Source organism: Pipistrellus kuhlii, unplaced genomic scaffold (assembly GCF_014108245.1).
Source record: "Pipistrellus kuhlii isolate mPipKuh1 unplaced genomic scaffold, mPipKuh1.p scaffold_m20_p_8, whole genome shotgun sequence".
In the NCBI taxonomy this organism is placed as follows: domain Eukaryota; kingdom Metazoa; phylum Chordata; class Mammalia; order Chiroptera; family Vespertilionidae; genus Pipistrellus; species Pipistrellus kuhlii.
This window is the reverse complement of record NW_023425584.1, coordinates 49,938,082-49,954,900: the sequence shown is the minus strand read 5'-3', so window position 1 is coordinate 49,954,900 and position 16,819 is coordinate 49,938,082. Positions and strand designations below refer to the sequence as shown.

At 37.1% G+C, this 16,819-nt stretch overlaps 1 protein-coding gene across 6 annotated transcripts in view; it reads left to right on the top strand.

Annotated features, from left to right (window-relative positions):
* LRBA (LPS responsive beige-like anchor protein) overlaps positions 1-16,819 on the top strand; it is a 518,726-nt gene that overhangs the window by 475,993 nt on the left and 25,914 nt on the right. For 4 of the 6 annotated variants that reach the window (XM_036424850.2, XM_036424848.2, XM_045576657.1 and 1 more), the window contains 3 exons: positions 3,524-3,716; positions 8,496-8,558; positions 13,564-13,719. In XM_036424850.2, the coding sequence (XP_036280743.1) occupies positions 3,524-3,716; positions 8,496-8,558; positions 13,564-13,719 (412 nt within the window). The remainder of the gene's footprint in view (positions 1-3,523; positions 3,717-8,495; positions 8,559-13,563; positions 13,720-16,819) is intronic. The other 2 variants (XM_036424851.2, XM_036424849.2) reach the window with 1 other exon arrangement.

Genomic DNA, 16,819 nt, shown 5'->3' with positions numbered 1-16,819 from the left:
ATTAAAGGAAATAATTTCTTTAAAGTACATACTATGAGTACTATGCTTTTTTTTCTTAAATTGTCCCTCAATAAAACAGATTATTTGTTACTGTTTTAACTAATTAAATAATCAATAATATGAACTATATAGTCTGTTTCCATAAGTACAGTGAATAATTTGAGATAGATTCTGATTCCATGTTGTGGTTCAGAGGTGGCAGAATTTTGACAGATACTGGAAAGGGAGGATAGCAGCCAAGCAGGGAGAGATGAATTTGGTCCCTTCTACCTCTGGGTTTTTTTCCCCATTTTTCTTTCTCTTTCCACCTTCTTCTTTGTGTCTTTCTCCCTTTTCCCTTCTTTGTCATCTTTTTTCTTCCAAGCCTTTTTTCCCCCCCTAATTATATGAATTGACCATTGTAATGAACAACAAGCATTTAAAAAGTATTTGCATCATCTTTTCCAAGTGTTTTTAAACAGGTGAAATCAGATCTAAATGAACATAAAGGACGACTTTAGTGAGCAGAAGACTACACAAAAAGTGGACATTTAGCCAGAACAATGGGAGATAATGCCATAAAAATAGTAATAAAAACAGTAAGGATGATTTATGTTTGGGGTTTGGAATTAGTTTTAGTAATAGCTTGTCTGTGAGACTCAGGCCGTGGTGCTGGCTGATGGAGGCCCTGCTGCTGGTCTCTTGCCTTTCTGCCTGGGTCACTGCTCAGCTGTGGTCACTAGGACAGCCAGAGTTCCTACTGCCAGCCTCCCTCCCCGGCAAAGGGATCACTGGTTCATGGGGCAGGTCAGCTTCACAGGCTCTGGGGTGGGAAGGCACCTGTTCTTATGAAGATGGAAGACCGTCTCTCCCAGGGGCTTGATCCCTCTGAATTGAAAACCTGAACTCCTTTTCAGACACGTGCAAATTGTGTTTTTCATCTTGCACATATGTGGGTGGGAAGGAAAGGTGTGCTAGAAAGAAACCAGAGTTGTCAACAGTATGTACACTGAATCTGAGAAAACTGGATGAAATTTGCCTTGTAGTTTCCTACTTCTGCCTCAGACTCAGCTCACAGACACACCCAGGATTTGGCGAGGTCTGTTTCCTCCTCCCTGTTTCACCAGTTGTCCTGCCCCTCTGTGGCATTTGCCATCACGGCTGACCAGCCTGTGTTCTGGGGTTGCTGCTGCTCCATACTTATTAGCCCTGGATGTGATGGGCTTGGAGAGAGTTTCCTGCTCTTTGCCCGCGTTGTGACTGAAGTCAGGATGGACTGTAGGAACAGGCTGGAGGGAGGCCCCTTGTAAGAACAGTTTCGGTGGTGGTATCTGCTGCGTCTTGTCTAAAGTGGCTTGTCCTGGCCTTGTGGCTAAAAGTTGCCAATATAGTCACTATGTAAACATTCCTTCTACACGTTGGAGATTTTTCTCTGTTTTCTTAAGGACATAAACATTGGAATTATTCGACGTGAGTCTAATTGTATTTACAGTATGAGCTGTTAAGCTCAAAAATATGTATCAACTTCCTTGCAGTGAGACTTTATGATGTATGTTGTACTCAGACTTTCTCAGAGTTTATAAATTGACTTTCATAAATACTATTTAAAAAACTACATAATTGAAAAATAAAGCTTGGCAGTCTGAGATGACGTTCACTTCCTTTCCCAGGACTTCTTCATAGCTAGTTAGATTTTGTTTGATGTTGCTCTTTGTTTCTCATTTTTACCCAATTCCCCGGAATTCCTTACAACTGTATAAAAGAACCTTTCTATGACAGAGATTACTTTTTTATTTCAGGGGTTTAAAAAATAAAATGTGCAAATGTTTATTGTTTTTAGTGCCATACAGATCAGTTCCCCCATTAACCATCAGTGCACCCCAACACACACACACACAAACACACACACACACACACACACACACACACACACCATGCAAGATATAGCAGAAATTAAAACCACAGCGTGCTGCGTTGAGTGCATGAGCCATAATATACACCAGGTGTAGTAATTAGCAGGCACAGGAAGGCTGCCTATTTGTCTGGTGTTGCTGCTGTTGCTGTATCCCCCTGTGTTTTCACACCATCAGATAGTTGGATTTAATTGAGGCCACATCAGATGAGGCATTACTGACACCTTTAATTGAATGAGCATCCAGGGAGGATTAACTCATAATATTGATTGGCTTTTAGCCACTTGCTCAGAAGGGTGTCTGGGTAGCTTATTAGTTGCCTTTATTTACACCTTTATGCAAAGAGTGCAAATAGGAATTCTTAGTGCAATATGTTTTTCTAAGTACTCTTAATAACTTTTTTAAAAGGACTGATAATAAAAATGCAAATGTACTTAATTTTTTATTAGCAGTTCTGAACAAATACATGTTAAATATATGTGCTCGCACACATTTACATATACCTGGTGTTTTGAAATATGGCCGTAGGAAAGCAGCCAGAAGCACTTCATCAAAGCGTTTCAGTTGTGAATGATACTAATCAGCTATTAGAAAATAGACACGATAGAAGAGAATTGCTGAAAATGTACAGTGCAATTACTGCATGGTAGCCTGCTCCCCCAAAGTATAAATAAAGCCAGTAAATCAGAGTGGGGTTATATATGTCTTGGATTATGACATATGGGCTGTAGGAATGTCCTAAATCCTTAGTAGTCTTCAAGATTTATTTCGTTTCTATCTATTAGAACAGACAGTGTTTTGTGTGACATTTTTAATTACTTTCTCCTTTTCAGAAGAGAAATCAAAAGGTTTTGGGTTTTATTTTTGTTTTGTTTTTTACCAGAGGGACAGGGCCATCTAGGTATTCCACTTTATTCTTAGCTGCAGCAGAAAACAGTGGCATTTGCATTATAATAGGGCAGTGTTTATGACTTGGTACACTATATAAATATATTGTTTTTACAAGTATATTTAATTATGCATTGCTTTGAAACACTTTTATAATTAAGTTTGTGTATTATGTTTGTAACTTATTTCTCTACTGAAATAATACATGCAAGTTGCATAACTATTGTTTATAAATGTATTTGCTTTAATTATCTCTTTATTTAGTTGTCAAAATCTTCATGCTAACTCAACACAATTTTTGATGATCTTTGGAAATTACCTTGGCTTCCTTTTGTGCCTATTGATATTCTCATTCTCTTTTATTTATTTTTTGTACTTGACACATATTAGCAATCAGTATGGGTTAATATGATCCCCAATATCTTGCCTATTTGGAATCTAAATCAAATCATTCTTGTGGTTCTTCATGAGAGTGGGGTAGGGAAAGCAGCGAATAAAATTCATTGATTTTTAAAGTGTTTTTGTTAAGGTATTCTCCTTCAGTCACCAAAAAGTTCAACTGATGACATGCATGAAAACAGGCAAATCCTAAGTGCTGTTTCTAGGAGCCTATCTGCTCTCTGTGCTCTCACTTGCAATTGTGTTAACACGGTCTCCTCTTCTTTTCCTGCACCCTTTCTCTTCTCGTTTTCCATTGTCTTTTCCTTCTTCTATGTCTGGGTCTTGTCATGCCCACTCAATAGTATCTCCTCCTGCAGAGCCCATTGATGTTCACAGACCAAGCCCAGCAGGATGTCATCATGGTCCTCAAGTTCCCCTCCAACTCCCCTGTCACTCACGTGGCAGCCAACACCCAGCCAGGTTTGGTGCCTCCTGCTGTGATCACAGTCACCGCTAACAGGCTGTTTGCTGTGAACAAGTGGCACAACCTTCCTGGTAAGAAAAGAAACATCATTATATAAGGCATGGTAACTGATGAACTCTGGATAAAGTTATTGTAATATCTACTCAAATATATATCTCAACGATTAATCTTCTTAACTTTCAAGCATTATTCAGAGTCAAAATGTTTAATAATGTGAAAGGCTCTAAGAAATCCCATATGAGGCATAGAATACAAATGTTAAAACATAAACTATGCTTTGGCATCTGGTGGTTTGTCTTTATTCTTAGGAGATAAATACTATTTCTATTGTAACAATATTTTAATATAACAACGTTTCTATATTATAATTTTTATGCATTTATTTAACACCTATACCCTTTTTTCCACTTACTCATTTACTCAGTAGACATTTCTGATTGTCTACTATGTGCCTTTGGTGTGTGACATGGTAGTATTGTTGTGGATGATAGAAAAAAGAATAATTTGTCTGCCAAAACCCTAAGTACATTCTCTTCTTCCATTCAGTGCTGAATAGTTATGGTAGATACTGAAATAACCATTAGAATCATAAACCATCAGCAAGTAAGCGACATTAGAGTTCATCTAGTCCAGCCCACATTTCTCCTGTGGAGACACAGCCGCAGGGAGCTCTCCTCGTTCAGTGTCACATGGCCAGTCAGTGGCAGGGCCAGGTCTGCACTCAGGTTTTCTCACTCAGACTTTATGATCATCCCTCTGTGATTTAGTGCCTCTCGTTAGAACAGGAATGTTGGGATCTGGATTTAGCACTGTTCTTTTTGGCCACTAGTTAGAAATTCTTTTTTTTTTTTTTTTTTAAGAAGGAAAAGTCCTAGAGGTTATAGGCTTTTCCCCCCACAAGCTATTGTTTTAGGTGGGAAGTTTTTTTAATTTATTTTAATAGTCTGTTAACTTGTCGTTAAATCTGTAAAGTGTAAAAGCATTGCTCATTATAATTCCTGAATTGTTTGCAGGAAAAAAAAAAAATATATATATATATATAGTTTTGAACAAGGGTCTTATGCCAAATTAAATGGAAGAGTTTTTATAATGGGATAGAATTGAATTGACATTCAAACAAAAATTTGGCACACAGACTATGCTCAGTAAGGTATGTACCCCATAATGCAGAATCTGTGTTGGTATCAGAATTTATTAGATACAGAACATTTTCTTGGCCATTAGAAATGAAATGAATGCCAATATTTGATTAGAAAACAGATTTCAGAAAAAGTTCAGGAGGTAAAAATCAAGGCAGACATTTTTCTTCAAGTGAACTCATTTTAGAAAGGTAAATGTATATGCAAATATTTACTTACTAGAGACCCAGTGCACGAAATTTGTGCAAGGGGCTCGGCTCTCGCAGCCCTGGCTGTGTCCAGAAGGTCATTCGGCTGTCTGGTCTAATTAGCATGTTACACTTTTGTTGTTACAGATATTTTGGGACTAAAGATTATAATTTGATTAACAAATGTGATTTTTGGAGTCTCTAAATACTACTCATTAGAGAAAAACATGCTGGTGGTGTGTTTATCAAATGTGATAAGAGGGTGTGCAGTTACCCTTAGAGCTGGTGGAAGCCCCAGTGCCTGTGACATCAGGGCCACCGTGGTGCTTATCCAGGATGGCTATTGGTGGTGGCTCTGAGAACTTCTTCAGTTTAAACAGTGACGCCATGTGTGAGAAGAGAAAACCTTTCCATCTGCTGGAAAGCCTTCATTGTTCTCTGCCCCCATCTTTACTTTAGCTTAGCAAAGAGCTCAGCCAGAGCACCATAGCTGGGACTCAGTGTGGGCCCACTTGCTTAGCACTGATGACCGAGCTCCTTCTCCCCTCTGGAGCAAGCCCATTTTCCTGACTGTAAAGCTTGCTTCCTTCATGCGTGGTTGTCAGGTGTCCTTTTCCCAACTTCCAGCTTTTCTATAGATATGTAAAGTGGTTTAGGGGCAGCTTCCCTGTGCTGATGTACCACTTATTATCCCCAGCCCCGTTCACCTTATTGTAAGACAGTAGCTTGGGGAGTGCATATGTTTTGCCGATTCCTTGCCTGTAATTCTCCCCAGTGAGGCTGCTTTGTGCCTGTGCCTTGTGCCACTCGTGATTTCTGTCCCCACCTTCTGGCTTTACAGTACGGCCCAGCAGCTCTTCACCAGATAAATACAAAGAATGGTAACATGGTAATACCTAGTGTTTAGCTTTCCACACAATGTGCTCTCCAGTGCTGAGTTGTACCAGTGCTTGCACCCATTTTATTAAATCTATGCCTCATTTCAGGTATATTTACATAAATCTGGTCTTTCATCCTATCTTGCTATACCTTATGCCAAATTAAATTACCTTTCAGGATGCCTTGATTTAAAGCATGGGTGGGGCACCTTTTTCTGCCAAGGGCCATTTGGATATTTATAACATCATTCATGGGCCATACAAAATTATCAACTTAAAAATTAGCCTGCTGTATTTGATCAAACACTCAATTAACTCACCGGTATTGCCTTGGCAGGACCAGACCAAATGATTTTGTGGGCCTTATAATAGTTCTTGGGCTGGACGTTCCCCACCCCTGATTTAAAACGAATGTCAAACATCCCTAACAGTTTTCTCCAATGAATATCAAATTCATATTATACTAGTGGAGAAGGGTATTGGATTCTGTTTCTTTTATGAGAGCCTGTGATTTCCACAGTTTGTTGATTAGACCACTGGCTCCTGTCATTTATTTCAGTTGTCTCTGAATCTTGATTTAGGGGAAAAAATATCTTTATCCTTCCTTCTCATTAAAAAACCCTTGCAGAACATTCAGGGGGGGGAAAAATCAGCTAATATTAATAGAACACTAGAGGCCCAATGCACAAAGATTTGTGCAAGGATGGGCCTTCCTTCCCCTGGCTGCTGGCACCGCCTTCACTCCAGCCAGAGCTACCTTTCGCCTTCCCACACTGCCCAGAGGCCCTGAGCAACTGGGGTGGTGCAGAACATCTGTGTCCCACCCCCACTGCTTGGTGCCTGCATATGCAAATTAACCCGCCATCTTTGTTGGGTTAATTTGCATTCTCCTGATTGGCGGTGGGTGTCACAAAGGTACAATTTGCATCTTACTCTTTTATTAGTGTAGATATTCTAAGTTCTAATTACTGTTTTAATCACTTTATACATATTTCCCCAACAAACTTTGGATGTAGATTCTGTATTTAGGTTGAACTATATCAAATTGCCATTTTTAATGAGTTAAGATGTCAGGTATTGGTAATTTCATATGGTTTAGCCTAATAAACCTGTGTAACACATGGTACAGATTAGGGAACACACAGAGACAGCATTACTTGCCCAAGGTCACACAGGCAATCAGTAGCAGAGATATGTCCAAAGATGGTTGACCTCCTAAACCTTTCACTGACAGTTTGGTCTTAGCATTTCAATGAGGCCGGATTCTGCAGCTGCTAGTGTTGGTCAGTACTGGTAGTACTGGAAGTAAATGGCACTGTTGGGTACATAGAGGCTGTGGAACACTTTCCCAATCATTCCCTGTCTGTATGTGTCCTGTGGTTTCTTTACTGGCAGAGCCAGTAATCAGCAAAGAAAATATCTTCAGTAAAAAAGAGTGAGTCCTATGACTTCCTTTCTCCAGCTATTTTAATTTCTTATAAACACTCAACTATAATTTTTTGAGTGCTGTTATTATACTTACTCAGTTATTTTATCTTCCAAACATCCTTGAAAAGTCGGTATTTACTAACAGGGGAAATGGTGACATAATAAATTTAGAATCTAGTGCACTCATTGGAATGTACCCCATTTTTCCCCCAACCCCTCAAAGACAGAAAGAATTCCTAAAATCAGATGGTTTTAAGCAGAGCTCTAATACCCACCAAGCAGCTTACAAATGCTTGTGTCTATAAAAGGCAGACACTGAGCAGGGTGAATGGCTGAGTCATATGGGGAAAATTATTTAAAACTGAAAAGATCATTTATTCCAAAACCTTCATTTTGGGGCATCACTACCTTTTGGGCCTCCACCCTCTCCCCAAAGACCTCTGCCCTTCACAGAGAGACAGCTTACAAAAATCTCTTCTCGATTACAAAAAAGCAAGCCTGAGCCTTCAGAACCGTTTTGAGAATTGAACCAACTATTCTTAGTATGGATTGATTTTTGTTACGCATTTGCTTCTTAGGGTATTTTAAAATAGAAACCATGGAAATAGTAAATATTAATAAAACTTAAAAGAAAAACCTCAAACCTTTAGGAAAATATTTCCGTCAAATGCATTTAGCTAAAACATTTATCTGCAGATAGCTTTCTTTATTTTTATTCAAACTTTCAATTGATTGATTTTAAGTGATGGATGAAACAGTAAATGTTCCCTGACGTAGAGCCTTCTCTTTCTCCATCATAAATTGACGTTTTCGTGGATCCTTTGTGCTGCAGCATTCAAAACTGCCTTTTAAAAGTAACAAAAAAATAGTATTTGCTACAGTCAGCAGATGGTTGTCACATTTTGTTTTCAGTGCGCTTTACCACTTAATTTTGTTTTGTTGCAGCATCAGAGGTTGCCAGTCAAGCATCTGCTCTAGCTTATGGCCCAGGACTGGAGCCACTGTGATGGCACAGGTTCAGAACAGCACTAATCTAAAATAAATGTTTAATAAGCTCGCCAGGAAAGCACCTGGATTCCCCCCCCCCCTTAAATTTCACAAAACTGCATAATTTGAGGGTTGGAAACAATTGTACATAAGACTTGACTTGTGCATTTTTATGTGGTTTGTGTTTTAAAAAATAATGCTTTTTTTTTTTAATCTTTTGTAAATTCCAGCTCATCAAGGTGCTGTACAAGACCAGCCATACCAGCTGCCAGTGGAAATCGATCCTCTCATAGGTCTGTCACTTCCTTCTCTCTTTGCGATTCATTAAGCTCTGTATGGTGGCCCTGAAGTGTAGATTACAGTTGTTTTTCACTTGCTGGTTGCTGGGAATGGAATTTTCCTGATAAACCATTTGCATGCAAATTGGAATGCAATGAGCTGTGGCTATGCTGGTATTTCATCAACTCCCCCTCGTTGGTTTGCCTAATTTGAACAGGCCTAGGACGCGTGTCACTGAAAATTAATATGGATGCTGTAATAATGTGTGATTGAGAATGCGCATGAAGTACTGTCAGGATAATATTGGATCTTTTCATCACTCAGACTTGTTGATGAGCAGGAGCGAGGCACGTTATGATGAATTGGTGCCCCAGTAATGTGATGGAGCTCCTTTGCTGGGGAAATTTTCATAATAACAGTGGGGTTCTTAGCAGCACTGTGTTGTGAAAAATAAAACTGTAGTGCCAGGGTTTCATCATTAAAGGAGATCAATCCTTTCTTCCTGGACCCTCTGTTCAGTCGGAGGGGATTAATGGGCAATTGCAGAGCAGTTTCAAAGTTGAAATATATTGCCTAGCCAATGGCAGTGTTAAGATATTCGTATTCATTTTCCTAGGGTCCTACAGCCCAATAAATTGCCATTGGAGGTTAAATTTGTTCAGGGGGAAAGAAAAAGAAAAGGGAGGAGCAGAAAGAGCCATGGGGATGAAATGAGTCCCGGCAGCAGGTGACTGAGAATGCTTACTTGCTGATCTGCCTTTTGAGGAGGTTATAGTTAAAATAGCCGGTTTTAGTATTCTTTATCCCCAAGGGTGGAGATTGTAGCTGTGGCTTCAATAAGAATTTAAGCTTCGATATTAAAGACACTATCCAATAACTTTTAGGATAAAAAAAAATTTAATTGCGTAACTACTAGTATGAGTGCTTGCCTTATGACTGTCAAATTTCCCTGGCACAAATACATTGTTAGGATTTTAAAGTCTTTAAATGAAGCATTTGAGTAAGCTGATTTAGTATTTTGAAATTCAAGATATTCCTCATGTGTATGCCATCCTTTTTGTGTTTAAAACCATTGTTTCACCAGAGAGCTAAATGGCCAAGGTTTGCAGATAAACTATCAAGATGAGCTAACATAATCTTAAACTCTAAACTAAGTCATTTATCATTTCCCCAAATATAAGTGGAAATATAAGAAGTAGTTATCTATATGTAGGATAAGTGCTACTCTTTTTCCTAAATCTTGTTTTACTTTGAGTAGACATGATTTGCCATATATTGAAAATTTTTTAAATGCTCACTTTGGTAAAGTTTTAAAAGTCAGACAAATAATAAAACCCATTTGCTAAGTCATTTAAACATTATTCCTGAAGTATAGACTTATTATTTAACTTAAAACTTGACAATAAATATTCTATAGAATATAGTCTATAATTAAATTAATTTGGCAGTTACAACCCATTAGAATAAGCATAGGTAAACATTTTTGGTAAAGGGCCAGATAGTAAATATTTTAGGGTTTGTAGGCTATAGAGTCTCAGACATAGGGACTTAACTCTGCTGGTATAACACAAAAGCAGCCATGGACAATGTGTAAACAAATGACCATTGACATGGGCCAAATTTGGCCTGTGGGCCGTAGTTTTCTTTCCTGGTCCAGATCACTGATCATCAGATTGTTTGGTCTTATATCTCCTAAAATAATTATTTAAAACCATGCATCTTCCCACACATTTTAAAATATATATATATTTTATTGATTTTTTACAGAGAGAAAGAGGGATAGAGAGCTAGAAACATCGATGAGAGAGAATCATCGATCAGCTGCCTCTTGCATACCCCCTACTGGGGATGTGCCCGCAACCAAAGTACATGCCCTTGACCTGAATCGAACCTGGGACCTTTCAGTCTGCAGGCCGACACTCTAGCCACTGAACCAAACCGGTTTTGGCTTCCCACACACTTTTAAGTTGACAGCTGAACAGTTTCATCACAAATTTAAATAGTTGCAAAGTGTATAAAATTTTAAATATATCCAATGGAATCCAAATGTGAAAAGGAATCGCCAACATTTTGTTTTTTAAAAACATATAAAAATCTCTAGTTGAAAATTGTACATTATTTCTTTTTCATCTTGAATTTGTATTTTCATTTTACTCCTCCTATACAATTATAACTTTAAAATTTATGCAAAATTAAACATTTTAATAAACATTATGAAACATAAAAACATTTAGTACAAATATATTTTTAATGAAACAATTCCTGTGTTCATGGATGACTATTATTTGTTGCTGAATGGGACAGGATTTTTCAACAATTCTGTTTAATTTTTTTTGTTTTGTTATGGATGGAAGCTCTGATGAATGTCACTCACACGAGCAAATAAATGGGAAAAGAAAAAGTTTTGTTTTAATAATGTCACTCAAATTGTTGAGCTCTTTCTAGGTTATGTGAAAACATATAGTGTTCTATTAAGAAATATTGTTATGGTCTATCATTCACCACCCATTTTAACAGTGTGTCATGAAACTTATTTTTAATGATCTACCAATTGACAGCCTGATTAGATGCTCCTTCTATTTGATTGAAAGCATTGAATTGGAAGTTACCTACCCTGCAGAATGATTTGCTACCTACATATTCACTATTTTGAATTTTTCGATTTTTTTGGCTTTCAAGAGGTTCTTATATCCTGAGGTGAAGCACCATAGTAAGGTTCTAGGTAGGAGAGAAATATGCCTTAATTTAATCTAGTGGAAGAAGAGCATGCCAAAAGCAAGGTTAGAAAGGAGTCCTTAAGCAAACCTGTTTCAGGCAGGAGAACATATGAAAGTTGAGGAACTAGAAATTGATTCCCTTAAAACCATCTGTGCCTGTGTATCCTTGGGGAAATCTTTAATCCTTAGGGGTATGCCCACCAAAGTTTGAAGACTGCTTATCTAGACAAATAAATATACCTAATTTTCATTACATAAAAATACTTTTAGTATTGAATCTCAGGAATATGCCAGAGAAAACAATAAGATAAAGGAAAGGCAGTTGTGAGATATGTAGGTTGTATAGGTTGTATAGATTAGGTAGGTAGGTAGGTAGGTAGGTAGGTAGGTAGGTAGGTAGATAGATAGACAGACAGATGTTGCAATATTAACTTATAAGTAAGCACTTACTTGGAATAAAATAATTCATCTGAATGCTCAAGGGGCAACAGCCTTTATCCATTGGCACTTTTGGTCAGTCAACTCAAAATTATGCACATGCCCAGATCTGTTGAGCTAGGCCCTCCCAAGAGATCACACCTCAAAGGAGAACAGGATCAAAGTTTACATCATAGGAGCAAAAGTCACCTAAACACAGAAAAAATGGACATTTTTTACAATTTTCATGTGGGATTAAATACTGTAATAACCAGTCTAGGAAGTAGTATCTACTTTGTTTTTAATTGCTAGGTTTCTTGGGATTAAAAAACAACTGAACTGTAATCCCACAGCTTCATCCTGTGGGATACTAACCTCTCTGTGTGATACACGGTGATACCCATACAAGTTCTCATCTGCCAGTAGCTTCCCTTTGTGTGGAAGGATGGAGGAATGTTCCCAAACTTGAGTCCTGCCCTTTTAACTACTGCTGTTACTTTCTAGCCCATTTAATCACCCAAAAGAATATGAATCCCATTATCAAACAGCTACCTAATAACCTCACATAGTTAAGTTGTATACTCAGACACTAGCAGAATTTTGCAGTATTACACATGTGTATGTTTGCCATGTTGTAATGCCCTGAAGGCAGGGAATATTTTGTTCCTCTGTGTCCCCAGGTGTTCCCAGCAGAGCACCGAGTAGTATTTTGAACACATTTTTCTTCTGTACTATTCTCTGAGCCTTCCATTAAGTTGGCCACGTTAACTTAGTTATAAACAATGAATATAATGTAAATGTTTTCCTCTTTTTGTCATAATGCATTTATAGTACTTTTAAACCTACTGACTATAATACAAAATACGTAATAATCCGATGCAGAAATGTATTGTGTTTGTTCCAATTTCTGATACAATCAAGATTCTTTAGCAATGTAAGAATCATTATTTATGCTGGAAAGTTGGTGTGAAACACCCCTGAGATGACTAGAAACAAAGCTTTCTATTTGGCTGGCCTCATAATGCCAAAAAAAGGCACCTCGGTGAAAATCCCTTTTCTGATAATGACAGACTTGATAGTGTGTTTCTAGAGGATTATTACTCTTCCCGCGGGCTTAATGTCGCTCCGTGTCTGACCTTGTGCCTTGTGACAAACCCCATCTCAGGCGCTCTGTAGCACTTTGAAAGCACACTGCCGGGCTGTCTTGTTTTATTGCTTACATAAGGGGTAAGAGAGTGGCCGCGTGCTGTGCTTTGACTTTTTCAATTACAAGTATCTTTAATAAATAGTCCTTCTCCCCTTTCCATACATGCAAGTGCAGCTGTAAACAGGGGAAAGGGGAGTTCACATCTAGTCAAATTAAAGACCTGTTACAGCCAAAGTAGTACAAGATGGTACAATATTTCAGCTATATGACATTTAAATTCTAATATCTCTTCCTTGTGACAAAAAGTTAAAGGTAATGGATTGTCACAACACAAATCTATTCTCGTGGCGATAGGTGTAATGAGATTGTCAGAAACACAAACCTAACCATGATGCAATCTGCAGATTGTAATCTAGTTTGGTCCTGCCCGAGAGCTAGAAAGCGTGTTCCGGGAGTCGCACACTCTTTTTAAATTGTGGCATGCTATTGTTTCTTTCCTCTAGGCAAAATCTCTCTCTGAGATGTTGGATTTAGCTGCCCACATTCTTCCAGCATTGGGATGTGTTTTCCTGTTTGGTTTTTCAAATATTATTATATTTAAAATGAAAGGTCAAATATTCCTACCCTGGAACACGCTGCCTCTCCTCCCTCACCCCCTATCCTGAGTATGACAAACTATAGGACCTCTTTGCACATGTGGGTTTAGTAAGCTTATTTTTTCTTCCTCTGTTCTCATAGCCAGCAATACAGGAATGCACAGGAGGCAGATCACTGACCTTTTGGACCAGAGTATTCAAGTCCATTCCCAGTGCTTTGTCATCACTTCAGACAACCGCTACATCCTCGTCTGTGGTTTCTGGGATAAAAGTTTCCGAGTCTATTCTACAGACACAGGTAATTGCTATTTTCTTCATCCGTAACTAAAGCTTACTGTAAGTAACATTGAGAGAGGCACTTAGAATGCTTCGTCGTCTTCTTCCTCCCAAAAAATTACATGATTCTAACATTTATAAAATAAGGAAAATATACTTTTCCCCATTCTACTATATAGTCTACCATTAAGTTAGCTTCAGCATGTTTTTAAGAGGCAGCTTTTTATAGTAGGTTTGTCACCCAGGCTTATGATGGTATGTAAATACCATATGCACATGTATTTGCATAATCTTAACACCAGCATATGTGTGTGCGTGTGCCTGTGCGTGTGCGTGTGCGTGTGTGTGTGTGTGTGTGTGTATTTTCCCACTTTTGTATTATTTAGAGAATTTTTTTTCCTTACTGGAAATTCTCATTAGGTGTATTGCTTGGGAGTAGAAATCTTCATCCACCCAATTCTGCATAGAATCTTGCTGAAATCTACACCATCATGAAGAAAAGTAGCTGACTATTGATTTTATATGACAGCTCTTGTTAAAATATAAAGTTTTAAGTCTATATACTTATTTGCATGCAGGACAAACCAAACACAGCTCGGAATTATGACAAGGAGACCTTATCCAGTAAATGCATATACATTTTTGCATCTAGGAAATGTAGAAACATTGAAAAATTTCATGGAGTCTCTTTAAAATATTTTAGAAACTGTTAGAGGATTAAATAAACATTTAGTAAGTATATAGGTGAATATTTAAAAATAATTAAAATGAGATATTAAAGATAATAATTAGAACTTGATGGATACTGTGGAAGTACATATTTCAGCTAAAACAAGGCTCTACAAATATCTTGATTTAAATGTGGAAATAGAAAATTCTTTCTCACTGAAATTTCTAGTTATTAAATGGTTTATAGCAAGTCATCTCTCAGTCTTGTTAATGATGTTTATAAATGTATGACTTAGTAAGTACAGTGTATTATATGAAAAGATAATTGCTGGTATTGAAAGAGTGTGTCCTAAGTGTATTTTGGTGACAATATTGTAACAGCTATGAAAGAGTAGGGAAAATAGTTTAACATGTATCGTTCCTACAATAAACCCTACAAGTTGTTTTCAGGCAGGATTTTTTTAATGTTTTATTTTATGGAATTGATGATCTGGTGTTTTTTGTTTGTTTGTTTTTAATAATTTGCATCTTAATTCTGTATGTCCAGAAAGAAAACCATCATTCAAATCCTTCTGATTAATTGGGCTTTTATTACATGTTTAGGTCTCTGAGGTTGATTACTGTTAAACCTAAAACTCCTCTAGAGTTCATTAAAAATGCAATGGGGATTTATACGTTTTCCTAAAATAACTGTATAATTATAATGAATTTTCTCTGATTTAATAACAAAATTTTAACCTTTACTTTCATCATGTGGTAATGACAACTCTAGCACTGTTTGACCTCCAATTGTGCTTCCTGTTTGCACAAATTTTCAGATTAAAATTGCTTCATACTCTTAAAGATTCTCTTAAAGATCCTTTTATATCGCACATGGTTTTTTACACATTTTTGAACATTAGTTTTTGAATGTATATGCAGTAAATTTCATTATTTGGTCCACAGTTCCATTAGTTTGAGTGGACTACAGAGGCCCATAACCACCACCACAATAGAGGTGCAGAGCAGCTCTCACTCCCAGAATTCCCTGTGCGGCCCCTTTGTAGTCAACTCTTCTCCCCGCTCAACTGCTCAACCTCTTCGCAACCACTGATCTAGTCTTCATTTCTAGGATTTGCCTTTTCCAGAATGTCGTATAAGTGCAATTATATATTATCTCAGTCTTTGGTTTTGACGTTTGAGGGCTCTTGATTTTATTCTCCATTCATATCATTTTTAAAAGGCATTGGATATTAATATTTGTAAAATTGACCTTACATTATATAATAGTTATAATTAAGAAAATTCTTACACTCAGACAGTTCTTTAGAACTTACAAAATTCTTTCACATGCATATTGTTCCAGCCTCACAATAATCCTGTGAAATAGGGCAGGTGTCCTTATCCCATTTTTCAAATGATGAGAATGAGGTTCAGAAAGGTTGATTTGTTGAAGTTTGTATGGATAATGGTGACAGAACTTGGCATTGGAGCCAGCTCTTCTGATTTCAAATGCAGCATTCTTCGTGATTATCCCACGTTATCTCATACAGGTGTTACCTGTCGATAATTGCTGAAGTTGGAAAGCACTATAATATATAATACAACACTAAGTTCCTAGTGTGTCTGCCATGTGACATTAGACTTAGTAAACTAGATTGCATTTCTTCCCTCTTTCCAAAATCTTCTGTTTGACTGTTTTGTTTTGTTTTTCAGATAAGTGTGTGTGTAAAACATTTTCATAATAAGTAGCCTTATTTTAAGCTTCATGTTAATGATACTGACTTGGCTTGTACAATAAAAATATTTACACTTGCCAGAAAAGTTGTGAAAAAATTCTCAAATTATAGTCCACATATCTTTCTTAATATCTTTTATACAAATAAACTCAGATGCTAGTTTTATTTAAAATAATTTCAGTTAGGATAACTATGTGCCTTACAATATGTGTACATGACAATAGGAATATTAAATATATTCTCCTAAGTTTGGCAGAGAAGCAAGGGTTAAATTGTATGATCAATAACATATAATGGCTTAAAAAGGGGACATCTGTAATACTTTCAACAATAAGTATAAATTTAAAATAATAATATATAATGGCTAAGTGTTGAATTCAATTATATTTTAGCACATAAGCAAAAATAAATAAATAAAAATCCTTCTCTTATTAGGTTTGTGATGGGGAGGGGGAAGAAACACGGTTGTAACAGGAAATTCTTTTAACATAAATCATGTTTTCAGGACACAACCAGAACAGCAGAGGCAACAATAAAACCTTCCCTCAGCAGTGGGAATTATTTTCAGGCCACATTTTAGATTCAGTGGTGTGGAGTCCTGAGCTTGAATTTTTTTTATTTGTAGCACAGCTGTCAAATAAAACATTAACTAGAAAATTTGTTCTGTCAAAAAAGGGATATTCTAGTGCTTGTGGTAATATTTGATACTAGTGTGTGGAGAGGTGGACTGGTATT